The sequence below is a fragment of the Misgurnus anguillicaudatus genome, chromosome 2 (assembly GCF_027580225.2).
Source record: "Misgurnus anguillicaudatus chromosome 2, ASM2758022v2, whole genome shotgun sequence".
NCBI classification, from domain to species: Eukaryota; Metazoa; Chordata; class Actinopteri; order Cypriniformes; family Cobitidae; genus Misgurnus; species Misgurnus anguillicaudatus.
The window spans coordinates 16,864,924-16,880,550 of NC_073338.2; the positions used below are offsets into that span (position 1 = coordinate 16,864,924).

The window sequence follows — 15,627 nt, forward strand, 5'->3', positions numbered from 1 at the left end:
TTACTCCTCTAAACCGTCAGACAGATGAAGTGAATTACTCCTCGAAACCGTCAGACAGATGAAGTGATTTACTCCTCTAAACCGTCAGACAGATGAAGTGATTTACTCCTCTAAACTGACAGACAAATGAAGTGATTTACTCCTCTAAACCGTCAGACAGATGAAGTGAATTACTCCTCTAAACCGACAGACAGATGAAGTGATTTACTCCTCTAAACCGTCAGACAGATGAAGTGATTTACTCCTCTAAACCGACAGACATATGAAGTGATGTACTCCTCTAAACCGTCAGACAGATGAAGTGATTTACTCCTCTAAACCGTCAGACAGATGAAGTGATTTACTCCTCTAAACCGACAGACCGATGAAGTGATTTACTCCTCTAAACCGTCAGACAGATGAAGTGATTTACTCCTCTAAACCGTCAGACAGATGAAGTGATTTACTCCTCTAAACCGTCAGACATATGAAGTGATTTACTCCTCTAAACCGTCAGACAGATGAAGTGATTTACTCCTCTAAACCGTCAGACAGATGAAGTGATTTACTCCTCTAAACTGTCAGACATATGAAGTGATTTACTCCTCTAAACCATCAGACTGATGAAGTGATTTACTCCTCTAAACAGTCAAACATATGAAGTGATTTACTCCTCTAAACCGTCAGACTGATGAAGTGATTTACTCCTCTAAACCGTCAGACAGATGAAGTGATTTACTCCTCTAAACCGACAGACATATGAAGTGATGTACTCCTCTAAACCGTCAGACAGATGAAGTGATTTACTCCTCTAAACCGACAGACCGATGAAGTGATTTACTCCTCTAAACCGTCAGACAGATGAAGTGATTTACTCCTCTAAACCGTCAGACAGATGAAGTGATTTACTCCTCTAAACCGTCAGACAGATGAAGTGATTTACTCCTCTAAACCGTCAGACAGATGAAGTGATTTACTCCTCTAAACCGTCAGACAGATGAAGTGATTTACTCCTCTAAACCGTCAGACAGATGAAGTGATTTACTCCTCTAAACCGACAGACATATGAAGTGATGTACTCCTCTAAACCGTCAGACAGATGAAGTGATTTACTCCTCTAAACCGACAGACCGATGAAGTGATTTACTCCTCTAAACCGTCAGACAGATGAAGTGATTTACTCCTCTAAACCGACAGACCGATGAAGTGATTTACTCCTCTAAACCGTCAGACAGATGAAGTGATTTACTCCTCTAAACCGTCAGACAGATGAAGTGATTTACTCTTCTAAACCATCAGACAGATGAAGTGATTTACTCCTCTAAACCGTCAAACAGATGAAGTGATTTACTCCTCTAAACCGACAGACAGATGAAGTGATTTACTCCTCTAAACCGACAGACATATGAAGTGATGTACTCCTCTAAACCGTCAGACAGATGAAGTGATTTACTCCTCTAAACCGACAGACCGATGAAGTGATTTACTCCTCTAAACCGTCAGACAGATGAAGTGATTTACTCCTCTAAACCGTCAGACAGATGAAGTGATTTACTCCTCTAAACCGTCAGACAGATGAAGTGATTTACTCCTCTAAACCGTCAGACAGATGAAGTGATTTACTCCTCTAAACCGTCAGACAGATAAAGTGATTTTCTCCTTAAAACAACCGATAAACGGTTTTACTCCTAGAAACCACCACACTGATTCTCACCTCATGTCTTCTGAGCTGAACTTAATTGGGCAGTCCATTGAATCATCACTCTTCATGGACACACAGCTGGATTCAGGAGATTTTCCATGAATCAAACTAAAACACAGCAACAATTAAACAATTTTAAAATCTATCTTGAAATTTTCTGTCTCAACCTTACATTTTTTCTCAAGGTTGACGAAAACATTGAGTTAACAACAAATAACTTTTTATTTGTTTTTGTTCATAATAATCTATTATTAAATCTACACTGTAAAAAAATCCGTAGTTTTTATGAAGAAACACTGGCAGATGTGGTTACCAGAACAATTCTGTAAAAAATACAACTTAAAATTGCCAGACAAAAATATATGAACATGTTTTGTATTTCATTAACTAATATAATTTTATTCATTTCTTAAAATATGCAGAAAACCACTATAATCCAGGTGATGGAATAGATAGCTGCGAAATTACTACAAATTGTTTTCTAATTATTTGCCAACAACTTAAAAAGAGTGCACATACACAAAGATTGTATCATACAAACAAATACAAAACAACATCAGGGTAAGTTATTAAATCGCTCAGTGTCTACATGAGTCTATTTTACAGAGTTAAAAAGTGACACTTAAATAATGACATGATGAATGAACATTAATGATGAAATAGAAAGCAGTCAAAACACAAGTACAACGAAAATACAGACAAAATCTTAGATGAACATTGAACTGTATAAATATAACATAGTTTCGTTGCAAAACGAGATAACCACCGTTTTTTTAATTGTTCAGAAAACTTGTTTTTTGGTTGTGCATTCCAATTAATTTCAATGCAACTGCAGTTCGTTTGTTTTGATTTAAACCTTCATAACTTAAAAAATACAGCTAAGTAGCACCATAAAACAAAATAATAACATGATAACATAATAATAAACATGTTTTGGCAAAAATGTTAAAAAATGGATTTATCTCGTTTTGCAACAAAACTCTTCATATAAACACACTCAATAGCTCAAGATCTCACCAGATAAATACAATTATATTAATTAATGAAATACAAAAAGTTGTTTACATGTTCATGTATTTTTAAGGCGGTTTTCTGGCAATCTCATCTGCATTTTACCATTAAAAAATGTTTCTAAACAGTTTATTATTCAAAGAAATTCTGTATACAGGTAAGATTTGTAAAATTTACAAAAGTCCGCTGTATAATGCATACAATTGTGGTGTTGTTGTTTTTACGGTTTTAAGTTGTATTTTTTACTGAATTTTTCTTGTAACCACAGCTGACAGTATTTCTCCATAAAAACTACTGATTTTTTTACAGTGTAGCCACAGCAGTAACATTTTTATTTAAATTTGAGATGTATCTAAATCCATATAATTGCAGTGTATTGATGAAATATATTTTTAATTCAAAATGTCTGTCATACAGAAAGATGATTTAATTTTAATATACACACACAAGTCAAGTACAGTCATAAAAGGTCTAAAAGATCTACAGTATTTGTATCTTTCTGTAGTTGTTACATTTTTCTTGAATTTTAAAAATTCTTTATGGTGTCTGCATGTCTGAAGGAACACAATTTAATTATATGATGGTATGCTTTTGGCATTTTGTTTTAATGAGTTAAAACTCATTTACTTTTTTGTTCCTGATCCCAGAGAAGATTGTTAGTGTCCTGCAGACAATACTGTAATTGTTCACCACACCAGGGCTTCAGACCTACAGTATAATGTGGTTATACCTCGGGCCTCTCTTCAACTGATCCTCACCCTGATCATAAAACTCTGTTTAGCTATCAACACCCAACACTAAACTGTTAAAAAATAGTGTAGAAATGACAGTATTACTGTCAGCTGTTTGCCAGTAACTTACTGTAGATTTAAATGTGTTATTTACTGGCAACAATTTGTTCAAAATTAAATGAACATTAAACATTAACAAGTCTTTATTTACAGAATAAAACTATAAAATAACAGCCTCATGCAAAGCATTCTGGGAACCAAAATATGAAGGAAACAGAAAAAGGTTGATGAGGATTTCTGGTTCCCAAAATGCTTTTAATGAGGCTGTTATTTTATTGTTTTATTCTGTAAAAACAAAGACTTGTTCATGTTTAATGTTCATTTAACTTTGATCAAACTGTTTCCAATAAATAACATACATTTAAATCTACATTAAGTTACTGGCAAACAGCTGCATAACTACAGCAAATTTTTTAACAGTAGTGATAAACCAGTGGTTTAAAATCTCTCATACTCCCAGGGGCGGTTTCCCGGACCAGGATTGGCTTAATCCAGGACTACGCCTTAGTTTAATTAGGAAATATAACTAGTTTTAACAAACATGCCTTACTAAAAACATTACCTGTGTGCATTTTGAGATAAAACAAAGGGCACTGATGTATTTTAAGATATGTCAGTGCAAGTTGTTTTCAGTTTGGAGAGCTCTTAAAAGTGATAGACTTGTGACCATAACGCACACATAATTTGACATAAAAAATGTTTTGAGTAACATGTCATATAATAATGATTGGTCAGGAATATGTGTAACATTATTTTACACAATCATTCCTTGTTCTACTGTAAATTCAGAAATGCAGATGCTGTCCACCCACCATGCTTTCAGTGACCCCATTTTTTCATTGAAGAACATTTCATCTGCAGGAGTAAAGCTGTGCTGCTGATAGATGCCAGTGCTCTCCTCACTGCCAGGTCAACTTCTTTGGCAGCTAACATTATGAGATTAGACACTTCTAGCATATGATTATGCTTAAATCAACTACTCCAGTCAGCAAATTTCCTTTGGCAAAGACCTGGCCCAAATAAACAGCTGGCCTGTGGCCCACTTAAGAAAGTGTTCCCCGGCCCATATCTGGCCAACAACTTTTTATTCACATCAGAACCCAATCTAAATCAGAGGTGTAAAATCCATGTGCCAGGAGTAAAAGTCCTCTCCATTATTTTGTTCCAATCACCTGGATTTGCTAATTAGCACAGTTTTTCAGCAGGTGGTGACCTCCTGACTCAGTGTTTTAAGCCCTCAACGAAGCCTTCAAGGCAGCGCTGCCTGGAAGGCACTCCCCGTCCCCCAAGCGTTTCAGCCAATCACAGCACTCGTGCTAGATATTGAGCCTTCCACCAGCTTCTGCAAGTTCGAGCTCACCGTTGGTCAGGTGAGTAGCACAGATATGGTAAGATAGGTATGTGACTGTATTTGAATTTAGCTCGAAGTGTTTCGAACATTTAAGAGACGTGTTACCGCGTTTTCATGTGTCCGCAGCACAAATTTTTTTCGTGCCAGTTTTATATTTTGGTTGCGCAATTGTTTTTCTGATTTTCTCACCATTTTTGGTAAGAAAATGAGTCAGGAGGTCACCTCCTGCTGAAAAACCGCGCCAACCAGCAAATCCAGGCGACCGGAACAAAATACCGGGGAGGACCCCCACCCCCGGCACATGGATTTCACACCTCTGAGTGCAACCCAAATGTCAACCAGAACTCGTTTTCTACGGTGTGCCATATCTAAAACAGATGTGGTTCTCATGTATTGTTTGTTATGTGGGCCATATACCTCAAAATGACATGTGAACCAAAAGAACATTCCCGCCATTTCTGAAGCTATGGCAAAACAGATATGGTTACAATTTGGCCCATATATGTTCAGCCATGCCATATCTCGACCAAATGTGACAGCTAAAAACAACATGTGGCCCACATACAGTATGCTTGCTATCTTATGAACAATATATTTATGTTTTATTTTTGTGTTACTTTTTTGTCCACTCAAGTTGCAGCTTTAAAATGTACCCCCAAATAAAAAATCTTTAAATTTAAGTTACATTTAAACTTACTGTTTTTCTATTCGCTTTGGTACCATTTCCACATGTATGTGGTAAAACCTCACAACTGTTACTACAAAACTCAAAGCAGATCATCAAATAGTCTAGTTTTTTCAAACATGTAATTACATGTTCAATTGACTAAGTACAACACACAAAATTATACATTCACTTTTTCACCACAATTAATCATTGTGTCATCAAAGAAATACCTTTCATATGAAGTAATTGTCTTTCACAATGCAATGCTCACAATACTTTTGATATGCTTCTCATCTCATTTGCGTAAATACATTTGACCAGCACTAAATCCAACTGAATGATTAATCACTGAAACATTTGGTAAACCTATTTTCATTTCTGCAATATACAGTAGGCTATATGAATTTTGAGAATTACAGAAATAAAACCTGTGTTTGTACGAACATATAAATTATGTGTAACCTCACATGATACTGTAAATACTCTTTATTGCTAATTGATTTTACATAGTGGTACAGTAAACACAGTTGTTCATGACACTAGATATACTGTAAAAGTGGGGGTGTAAACACTGGCAATTTCTTTCAACATGGAGCAGGACAGACAGCAAGGAATAAGAAGATCTTGTGGACAAGGGATTCGTCAGAGAGGTGGGCATGGGCACCCACAGAGAGGTCAAAGAGGTGAACGAAAATCTACGGCCAAATGCTCAAGACAGGCTTGATCCAAATTACTGTAATGTAATGTAATTTAATGTAATGTGTGCACTAAATTTTATGTTTTCACTCAGTTACATTATAGAAAGTAAACCTATGTTACAATTATATCTGAAAAATAAAAACTACTGTAATTTGCTCAAATGAATGTAGAGGATGTCTTCATTGATCTTTCACTTGATTACACATAGGATGGATATTTTGGAAATTATAGATTATGTAAGTAATGTAAGTGTATTGCCTAATGTGAAACTGTGTAATATGTATTTTTATAGTACTGTAGCATATTAATTTCAGCACTTTTAAAGGCGAAGTCCACGATGTTTGAAAAATGCGTTGGAAAATGAGACGGGCCGACTACCAAAACACACTTATAGCCAATCAAATCAAATCAAATGCTGGGTTGCGTATGTGTGGGGCGGGTCTATCAACAGAAGGTCCAGATTCTATTGGGGTAGGGGCGTGTTTGTCAAATATCAACATTGGCTTTCAAACATTGTGGACTCCGCATTTAAGGATGATTTGAAACATGTATCTTGCATTGTTTGCTGTTGGATGAACTGATTGTTAAAAGTACTAAACTGAAAAAAGATCATACCGTTGTGTTTCGGTGAATAAACCAAATGTTCTCACTACATATTACAATAATCTTCCATTTGAAACAATGATTATGTGGACTGAAAACATGTGCAACTTACTGAAAGCATTACATCAGGTTTTGAAAGAATGACTAGCTGTGTTACAAGTGTGATCAGTTTGGATTTTTGTACTAAGAGTTTTGAAAATGTACACCTTACTTGTGAAAACAGTACCAAAGCGAATAAAAAAACTGTAAATGTATTAAAATCATTCATCTGCTAAATATTTATGGTTACTTAGTAACCTACATGTTGTCTTTTAAAAGTTAAGATCTGTGTTATATTTAAAAACTACACATGAGCATTGACGGGGATTGAATCTGGGTTGCTGAATGTGCTGTTTAGAGCACTGATCAATAGGCTATGAAAGGATTTAATCCATATAAGGACTTTCCAGCTATTTTATGGGTTTGTTTTTTGCAGCAGTATTATAATTTTAGTAAGTAGTAAATTCTTCATACATTACCGCTTTCTCTTAAACTTTGATTGATTTGATTCACCCTCGACCTCGGTCCGGGTATCATTCGTTCATTTGTTTTTGCTTTCACATTTAAAAACAAAAAAACGAGAAAATAACTCCTTTTTTCGTTTTTTCGTTTTTTTAGAAAAACGAAAAACGAAATTATGACTCGATTTTTGGTTTTCCCGTTCTGGCACGGACATTAGAAAAACCACTTGATATTTCGATTGTGTCCAGTGGGTGGTGCTAAATCTGATTGGCAGGATATGCGTTCATTGTTTTTCAAAATAAAAGTTTTTCAAACAATGTATTTTTTAGCCTGTAAAATTATTGTCTATATATGCATGCTATTTGCCACCCAATTATTTGGCTTCACTGATTGAAAAAATATATTAAAATAGCCTAAATGTAAACATGTCATATAATATAATTGTCATAGCTATCTGTCCTCTTATGTCAGATTCTTAAATTTGGTCAACAAATTTAATCAGAATGCAAAGACACGGTGTATGGCTATTGTGATTGAAAATAAAAGGAAGTCAGTATCAATTAAATCAATTTTTGGATTGACACAGGCTGGTTAGATATGGCATGCGGATTTACACAGCAAATTATAATTGCATAAATTATGTTAAGAGATTAATGTTTTTAATGTAAAAATGTAAATGTAGAAATATAAAAAGATTGGGAAAAAGTATACTTTTTAACTATGAAACTAACACCGTCAGTAGGTGGCGGAAAATTTCTCTTATCTAAACACCTACGGAAATTGACTGTAAGTAGACTCTGGGTAGCCGACTGTGGGTAGCCTACTGGAACCATTTACTCTTTTGATTCTGTCAAAAATTCAGATATTTGCTCGGAGACGCAACAGATCTGCAGTTTATTCTGTTTTCTTGGACGGATCAAAATCAGAATGTAGCCTATAAACGTTACTCAGTAACTTTGAACTGTTGTAAAATGTCACATTTGTGATTGTGCAGATGTTCGGGAAAATAGCACTTTTGTTATAAACTCTTGTTATAAATATATAAAACTGGAACTCATTAGGTCTAAATGTTTTTTTTTTTTCATTTTGATTTTTTGATTTTATCTGATTAACTCTAACACTGCTTTGGTGTTACTTTCAACACCCTGCTGGTGGTACCCATATAAACACCGAGCTGGTGTTAATTTGGCTGTGTGCGTATTCGCAATTTCAATTTGCCCAATTTGAAGGGAAGGGCAGCTTGTGAGCCTCCCTTCATGCAACGTCAATTTACCGGGGCCTCTCCATTTGAATAAAAGACATAAAATTAATATAATTAAGGATAATAACAATAATAAGGAAAAGAAAAAGATGACTGTTTTAAAAATAAATAATTGCAATTAAAGGATTTGAAAAAGGCTTACTTTGAAGTAATAATACAATCTCTCTCATTTCAATAAAAATCAATAGGTTGATAGTCAATTGGTATGTAGGTCAATGCGTATTTGTGCGTGTTTCTGAAGAAAAACCAACAAAAATGAAATGTAGGCTATATACATCACTTTAAACAAAACAGTTGAGCCTAATGACCTACCCAGTCTCACAAAGTTTCGTGATAGTCACGTATTTTTTTTATTCTTTTTTCGTAAATCTAACCATAAACCGTTACCGAAGCGACAATGATAAGAAAATAGGACAAAACAGTTGAGTAACCAATACGTGATAATCACACGAAAACAGGAATTCGTTATACGATCACAAAAAAAAAACCGCAAAAATTCGTGATAATATCACGAAAAAAGAATTAAAAAAAAAATACGTGACTATATAACAAAAAATAATTTTTTTGGCTTCATGGGTTTTTATGAAATTATAAAAACACTGTTTAAACACTGGCATTGTCAAAGTTGATACTGGTTTCACATAGGGCCAGACAAGTGTCATTATATTCATAAAATTTTTAGTGGAAAACAAACTCAGAGGGAGATTAAATGTTTTTGACCAGCGGATGGTGGAGGTCATGTTCGTCTTAATCTCAGGCGCCAAGTGCATCACCATTGAACGCGACTCAATGCATTAAGACTGCAATATTACAGAGAATATGCTGCTATAGAAAAGTAGACGAGCCCAGCATATAAAAGTTTCGCGTTAAGTGTTTCGCATAATAAAACATTCAGTACAAACGGAAAGTTCAGTACAAACCTTAAAAAAGCATATTTACAGGTAAGCAGATGAAACCAGAATATAAAAACCAATGAGTTTAAATACTTGTTAGTGTTTTTCCAACCCATTTTTCTTATATAAACCCGCATTGTAAGAACGTCTCTTTATATTAGGCTAAACTTTAAATGGGCTACGTTATTTAATGTCCTGGTACATCACATTATTTTTCGTCATCTTACAGGTTATAAAGTCTATAGGTACTCGGGTTTGTTTCTGTCATTTGGCCTATAAAATTAAAACTATTATTTTTTTTACAGTTTGTCTATGATTAGATGATAAAGACTAATAAACTTCTTATCATTCCTTAAATAGCCTACATGAAACTTTAGCCTTTAGTGTTTGCTGAGTGAAGAAAAGACTTATTCATATAGTTCTTTATAGCTTTGCGTTTCAAACACGCAGACGCGCTCATGACAGATGACACCCACTGTAGAGGCTTCGTCTTTTTAATTCTTTTCATCTGTTAAATATCATAGGCAGGTGCAACTCCTAGATGCAATTCGAGTACTGATCTTCATGAATGAAACAGGAATATTGAAACAAAATGTGTATAAAAACAAGAACAGAGTTTGTGTTCTTTCACTTAGCTCAAAAAGAGTGCGTGCACAGTGGAGAGCATCCGTACAGTGCGCACTTATTTACGACAAGTTTATTTTTTATAAATCCCGATATGTGCGTATATATTTCTATGCCCATTTTGTGCGTACGCAACGTTTATACATCTGGGGCCTCATTTATAAAGCGTTTTTACGCACAGATTTGATCTTAGACCGTGCGTACGCTCAAATCCACTCAAACGCTCAGATTTATAAAACTTGTTTTTGACGTGGAAAAGTACTTACCTCCACGTCAGGTTCCGACTTGACGTACGTACGTTTCCTTGTGGCAATATTGCAGTATTGCAGGTAGGCATATTCAAAACTTTTTGTTTTGTAGCTTTTGTGGTCAACATACAGAAACATTTTTTCATTTGTTTTGGAGTTGCCCTTATTAAAAAAAAAAAAGGTTAGATTTGCCCTCTTTTTTTAGAATTCATATATTTTGCTTAAGACTTTGTTTGGAAAATATTTAATTAGTTTTTTTTCTCTTATGATATCTTATTACATAAGAAATATTATTTGATTAATGTGTCACTTTTGTTTGCAACGTTTATTATAAATAAATGTAAATATGGTGATTATAAACCATTATTCCATATTTTTTTATTAGAAGTTAAGCAATAGGCTACCTAAAATCTATTAATAATCTGATAAACAAGAAAGCTGCTAAATGTATTGATGTATGTCAGCATTTCCATGTTTTTATTTAATTCTTTTTCTCTTTCATCCCCTGGCTAATGTAAAAAAAGTGTTGAATATGTTTGATAAAAAATAAATAAATATTCGAAACGTTTACAGCGTCAACATCATCTGTATAAGAGCTTAGACCGGGCACAAAAAACCATAACCGAAGCTTCTGCACGTTGTGTCCGAGCCCGGCCCGACCGACACATTACCGACAATGTTTTAATAGTGCGCCGTGACGAAGCGTGTAAACTGCGCTGTTTGTTTATTGAGAATAGAAACATAAAAACATGCAACAATGATGTACACAGAAAATGAACAAGAATGAACTGTGGAGAAGGCCTTCTAGGCTGCTCCAAAATAATTTAACCAGGTTTTAGAATATATTTTAAAACAAAATATGTTGGCCTATTTTGATATTTTAAAATGTAGGCCTATTCTAATGCAAAAAGATGGCGCCCAAGCTATATGTTCAGGAAACGATTTTGTAGTTCGTCATCTTTTCAAAAAATATTTAAAAATATAGCAAAATTGTTTGGCGGTGTTTAACGCACATGTAAATGTTACAGAACATGCGCTTTATTGAATAAAAGTAAAACCGATCGAATTTAATGATTAAAACGTAGTGAAAGGAACTAAATTGTGAAGCCTCGATGTATCAATAAGGGACATGCGACATTTAAGAATGATGGGTATTTCAAAAATTAATATAAGTTATTCCCATGCATCGATTCCAATGCCAAACATCTGCAAATCCAAACGAATCAACATGGAATACACTCCGACAGTTCAAGACACGATCTTTGAATTTTAAAGTCGAAAATATCTTATTTTAACACCGCCGCGCAGGAGGCATGGCAAACTGAAACAAAACTTTAAAGACACAAATATTACGTTTAGCCTACGTGTAAAACTATATCCAAATGAAACCCGTGAATTGAAAGATCCACCAACAATCGCCCCAACCTGAGCGATGTCAACAAAGTTTCCATGTTAGAATCCAGAAATATTAAAAACTCTAGCAAACGACAACAAATATGTTTTCTTACCACTCGCCATTGTAGCAGTCAGAGAATTTGGCCTTTGAAAATGTAATATTTATATGCTAATGATTTAAATTAGGGGCGTTTAGAAGGCGGAGTTCTAAAAGCATTCAGCTGCGCACAAGTTCAAGATCATTTGTGATTCACAAACCACACATCCGGAAAAGAGGCGCACGCACGGTTTTCCGTGCGTAAGCTCACTTTCTCTGAATCACACTTACGATCATTTCTGAAATGGTCTTAGATGAAATGCAGGACAGTTCCCACGTCGCACTTTTATATATGAGGCCCCAGGCCCCTGGGCCTTATCCTCCGACTGAGAGCTTCCATGACAAAACGGCGCAACCTGATATTTATCTTTACTGCTCAAAGAAAGCACGTGCGCTGATCCATTAACTCAATTGCGATCGGCTACTTTAAACCGCTTCAATTAGGCTTTTAGTAAAAAAAAACAGACATTTAGAAAAGGCTTAATAATTTTTCATATTGTCTCATTGCTTTACAGAGAATGATCATTTCTATAAATTTGTTCACTAAATTATGTGCTCTCGAAGCACTATCTCCATACTCTCCGTTACATAGGAATAGGCATACATGTCATCAAAATGAAAAAAAAAAAAAACATTTAGACCTAATGAGTTCCAGTTTTATATATTTATAACAAGAGCCTATGATATGCAAATTATCATACCAGCAAAAGTGCACATTTTATAAAACAGTTCAATAAAGTTACTGAGTAACGTTTAAAGGCTACATTCTGATTTTGCTCCGTCCAAGAAAACAGAATAAACTGCAGATCCGCTGCGTCTCCGAGCAAATATCTGATTTTTTGACAGAATCAGAACAGTAAATGGTTCCAGTAGGCTACCCACAGTCGGCTACTCAGAGTCTACTTACAGTCAATTTCAGTAGGTGTTTAGATAAAAGAGATTTTCCGCCACCTACCGACGGTGTTAGTTTCATAGTTAAAAAGTATACTTTTTTCCCAATCTTTTTATATTTCTACATTTAAACTTTTACATTAAAAACATTAATCTCTTAACATAATTTATGCAATTATAATTTGCTTTGTAAATCCGCATGCAACATCCAAACAGCCCGTGTCAATCCAAAAATTGATTTAATTGATACTGACTTCCTTTTATTTTCAATCACAATAGCCATACACCGTGTCTTTGCATTCTGATTGAATTTGTTGACCAAATTTAAGAATCTGACATAAGAGGACAGATAGCTATGACAATTAAATATATATATATAGTTTTTGTCTTGACTTTATTAGAGTTTTGATGATCTCTTAACCGAGTGAGCACATTCTGAATTATATTGCATTATAATGACGATGTATTAGCCTACCACCAAACTTTGACTAAAGGCATGTTGCATATTACTTGTTCTAGTAACCATATTTAAATACTAACATTTTCGTGTACTTTGTGCTACTCCATCATGATGTTTGTAGTGTAAGTATGGCCCAAGCATAAACTTAAGCCCCCAGCCTCCATAGTCCTGCCCACTTAATCCTGTATGTGCATACAGTCCATAAATAACAAAGAGACACTACAAAAATATTATTCATAAGAATTCAAGCAAACAAAAAAATCCAAAACAAAGAACAAATGTATCATCAAAATGTGTATGATAACAACTAAGCATGAACATGTTTACATTTAGGCTATTTTAATATATTTTTTCAATCTGTGAAGCCAAATAATTGGGTGGCAAATAGCATGCATATATAGACAATAATTTTACAGGCTAAAAAATACATTGTTTGAAAAACTTTTATTTTGAAAAACAATGAACGCATATCCTGCCAATCAGATTTAGCACCACCCACTGGACACAATCGAAATATCAAGTGGTTTTTCTGATGTCCGTGCAGGAACGGGAAAACCAAAAATCGAGTCATAATTTTGTTTTTTCGTTTTTCTAAAAAAACGAAAAAACGAAAAAAGGAGTTGTTTTCTCGTTTTTTCGTTTTTAAATGTGAAAGCAAAAACAAATGAACGAATGATACCCGGACCGACCTCTAGGGCTGCTCAAAGTCCACGCGCAATTATCTTGACTAGGGAAATCTGTATCAAATTAGTTGGATTGCGTAAACTTCGTTTACCTTTTTTGCAACCGCTTTAGCCTCGCGTTCTTTGTTAGGTTAAGTCAAGTCGAGTTTGTAACTTTAATCCTCGCTTTTCCAAGCGAGTTTTATGAAATAGCCCTCTGATGATTGAAGTTTGTGTTTATTTCATGTTCACTTATTTCTGCTAAACACATACAAGACAAACTTTTAAAACTCTTTCACCTGTTCATTGCCTTTGTTTCACTTTCTCCAGAGAGACTCTTTCCAGAGGACATGACAGCAGCTCAAATGTTGATTCTATACCTGCAAATAAACTGAACACACACAAACAAAGAAGCAAACTTCTTTAAAACCATTATTTTACATAAAGTATTTATTTAATACTAACTGATATTAGATATTTTGCTTTAGCGGTTTATTAATGTTGTCTTATTTAATCTCAGAGTTTTGCGTCGAGTTCAGTTCTCACCATTGTAACGCAGATCTTCACTTCCTCAATATAGAAAATCACCTGATGATCCTGATGTTAGTTTCACTTTTGCCTGTGTCTCAAGGAGGAGTCAAAACGAGACATACATTTAAAGGCACAGTACGCATTGTGCATTGACTTCACTTTTCCACGTGACCACGCTGTTGAGTGGCAAACGTTCAACAAAATGGCTGTTTTTTTGTCTGGTGCGAAAATTCCAGTAAAAATGACTATTATCAGTTTAAAGTGTATTTAGTTGGAAGTAGCAGAAGTGGACAATACTTAGTTACATTAGTTACATTTTCCAAGCATCTGTGCTTTATTAGGGTGTTTGTATTGGGAAAAATGTTACTTCATTCTAAAGCATAAAATCATACTTTGTATTTTTTAATATTGCATGTTAAAATTTATTTAATACCTAATTACATTAAAACTGTGTACTTTTACTTGAGTAAAAGTATGTTAATGTACTTAAATATTAAATGTAAAACAAAAACTTGAATTTATGAAATGTAATAGAGTAAAAATTATGATAATATGCTTTGGAATATATGTTTCCAAAGAAAACACGGATAAAATACAAATACTTCATAACCCATTTAACAGAGAAAAGTTCTAAGAATGTTCCCTGAAAGTTCCCAACGTTCCAAAAAACGTCAAGAACTTTCAGAGTTCAAATGTGGGAACTTTCAGAGAACGTTCTTAGTAATTTTCTATGTTAGCTGGGTAATTAAAGAAAAAGTTTATCCTAAAATTAAAATCATCTCATACTTTTTCACCTTCATGTCATCCTAGATGACTAGTTGTTTTATGTGAGAACCAAAGAGATTTGAAGTTACAGATGTGCTGCCAAAGCATTTGAATTTAGCTTTAACATTTAGAGTTACATATAAGATAACACATCAGCATTTATATATCAAATTAATTGTTTGTGTTCAGCTGAGAAACGAAAGCATATACATGGGATGAGTAAATAATAAGATAAATCTTCCTTTAACTATTCCTTTAACATGACCAAGCATCTTCCAAGTATCCCACAGCTGATGCTGTTGACAAAGGTAGATGAGGCTTGTCCCTTAGTGACTGCAGATCTGAAAAATGTCTACTAGAGTCACTACATCAACAGAATGGTACAGCTAAATGGTTGATGGGATTATACTATGCAGTATGTTGCCTTTATAAAATACTGCATGGGTAACATTCTTGTAATCTTTCTAGTAATCAAAGTTTTCTTGTGACAGATGCA

At 34.5% G+C, this 15,627-nt stretch overlaps 2 protein-coding genes across 2 annotated transcripts in view; both read right to left on the reverse strand.

Annotated features, from left to right (window-relative positions):
• LOC141368976 (NLR family CARD domain-containing protein 3-like) overlaps positions 1-14,560 on the reverse strand; it is a 44,937-nt gene extending 30,377 nt beyond the window's left edge. Inside the window, exons 1-3 of the mRNA XM_073873845.1 lie at positions 14,382-14,560; positions 14,135-14,226; positions 1,694-1,789 (exon numbers count right to left, since the gene is read on the reverse strand). Coding sequence (XP_073729946.1) covers positions 1,694-1,789; positions 14,135-14,187 — 149 coding nt within the window. The 5' untranslated portion in view covers positions 14,188-14,226; positions 14,382-14,560. The remainder of the gene's footprint in view (positions 1-1,693; positions 1,790-14,134; positions 14,227-14,381) is intronic.
• LOC129441882 (uncharacterized) overlaps positions 1-15,627 on the reverse strand; it is a 429,034-nt gene that overhangs the window by 302,062 nt on the left and 111,345 nt on the right. The gene's annotated exons all lie outside the window — the stretch shown is intronic.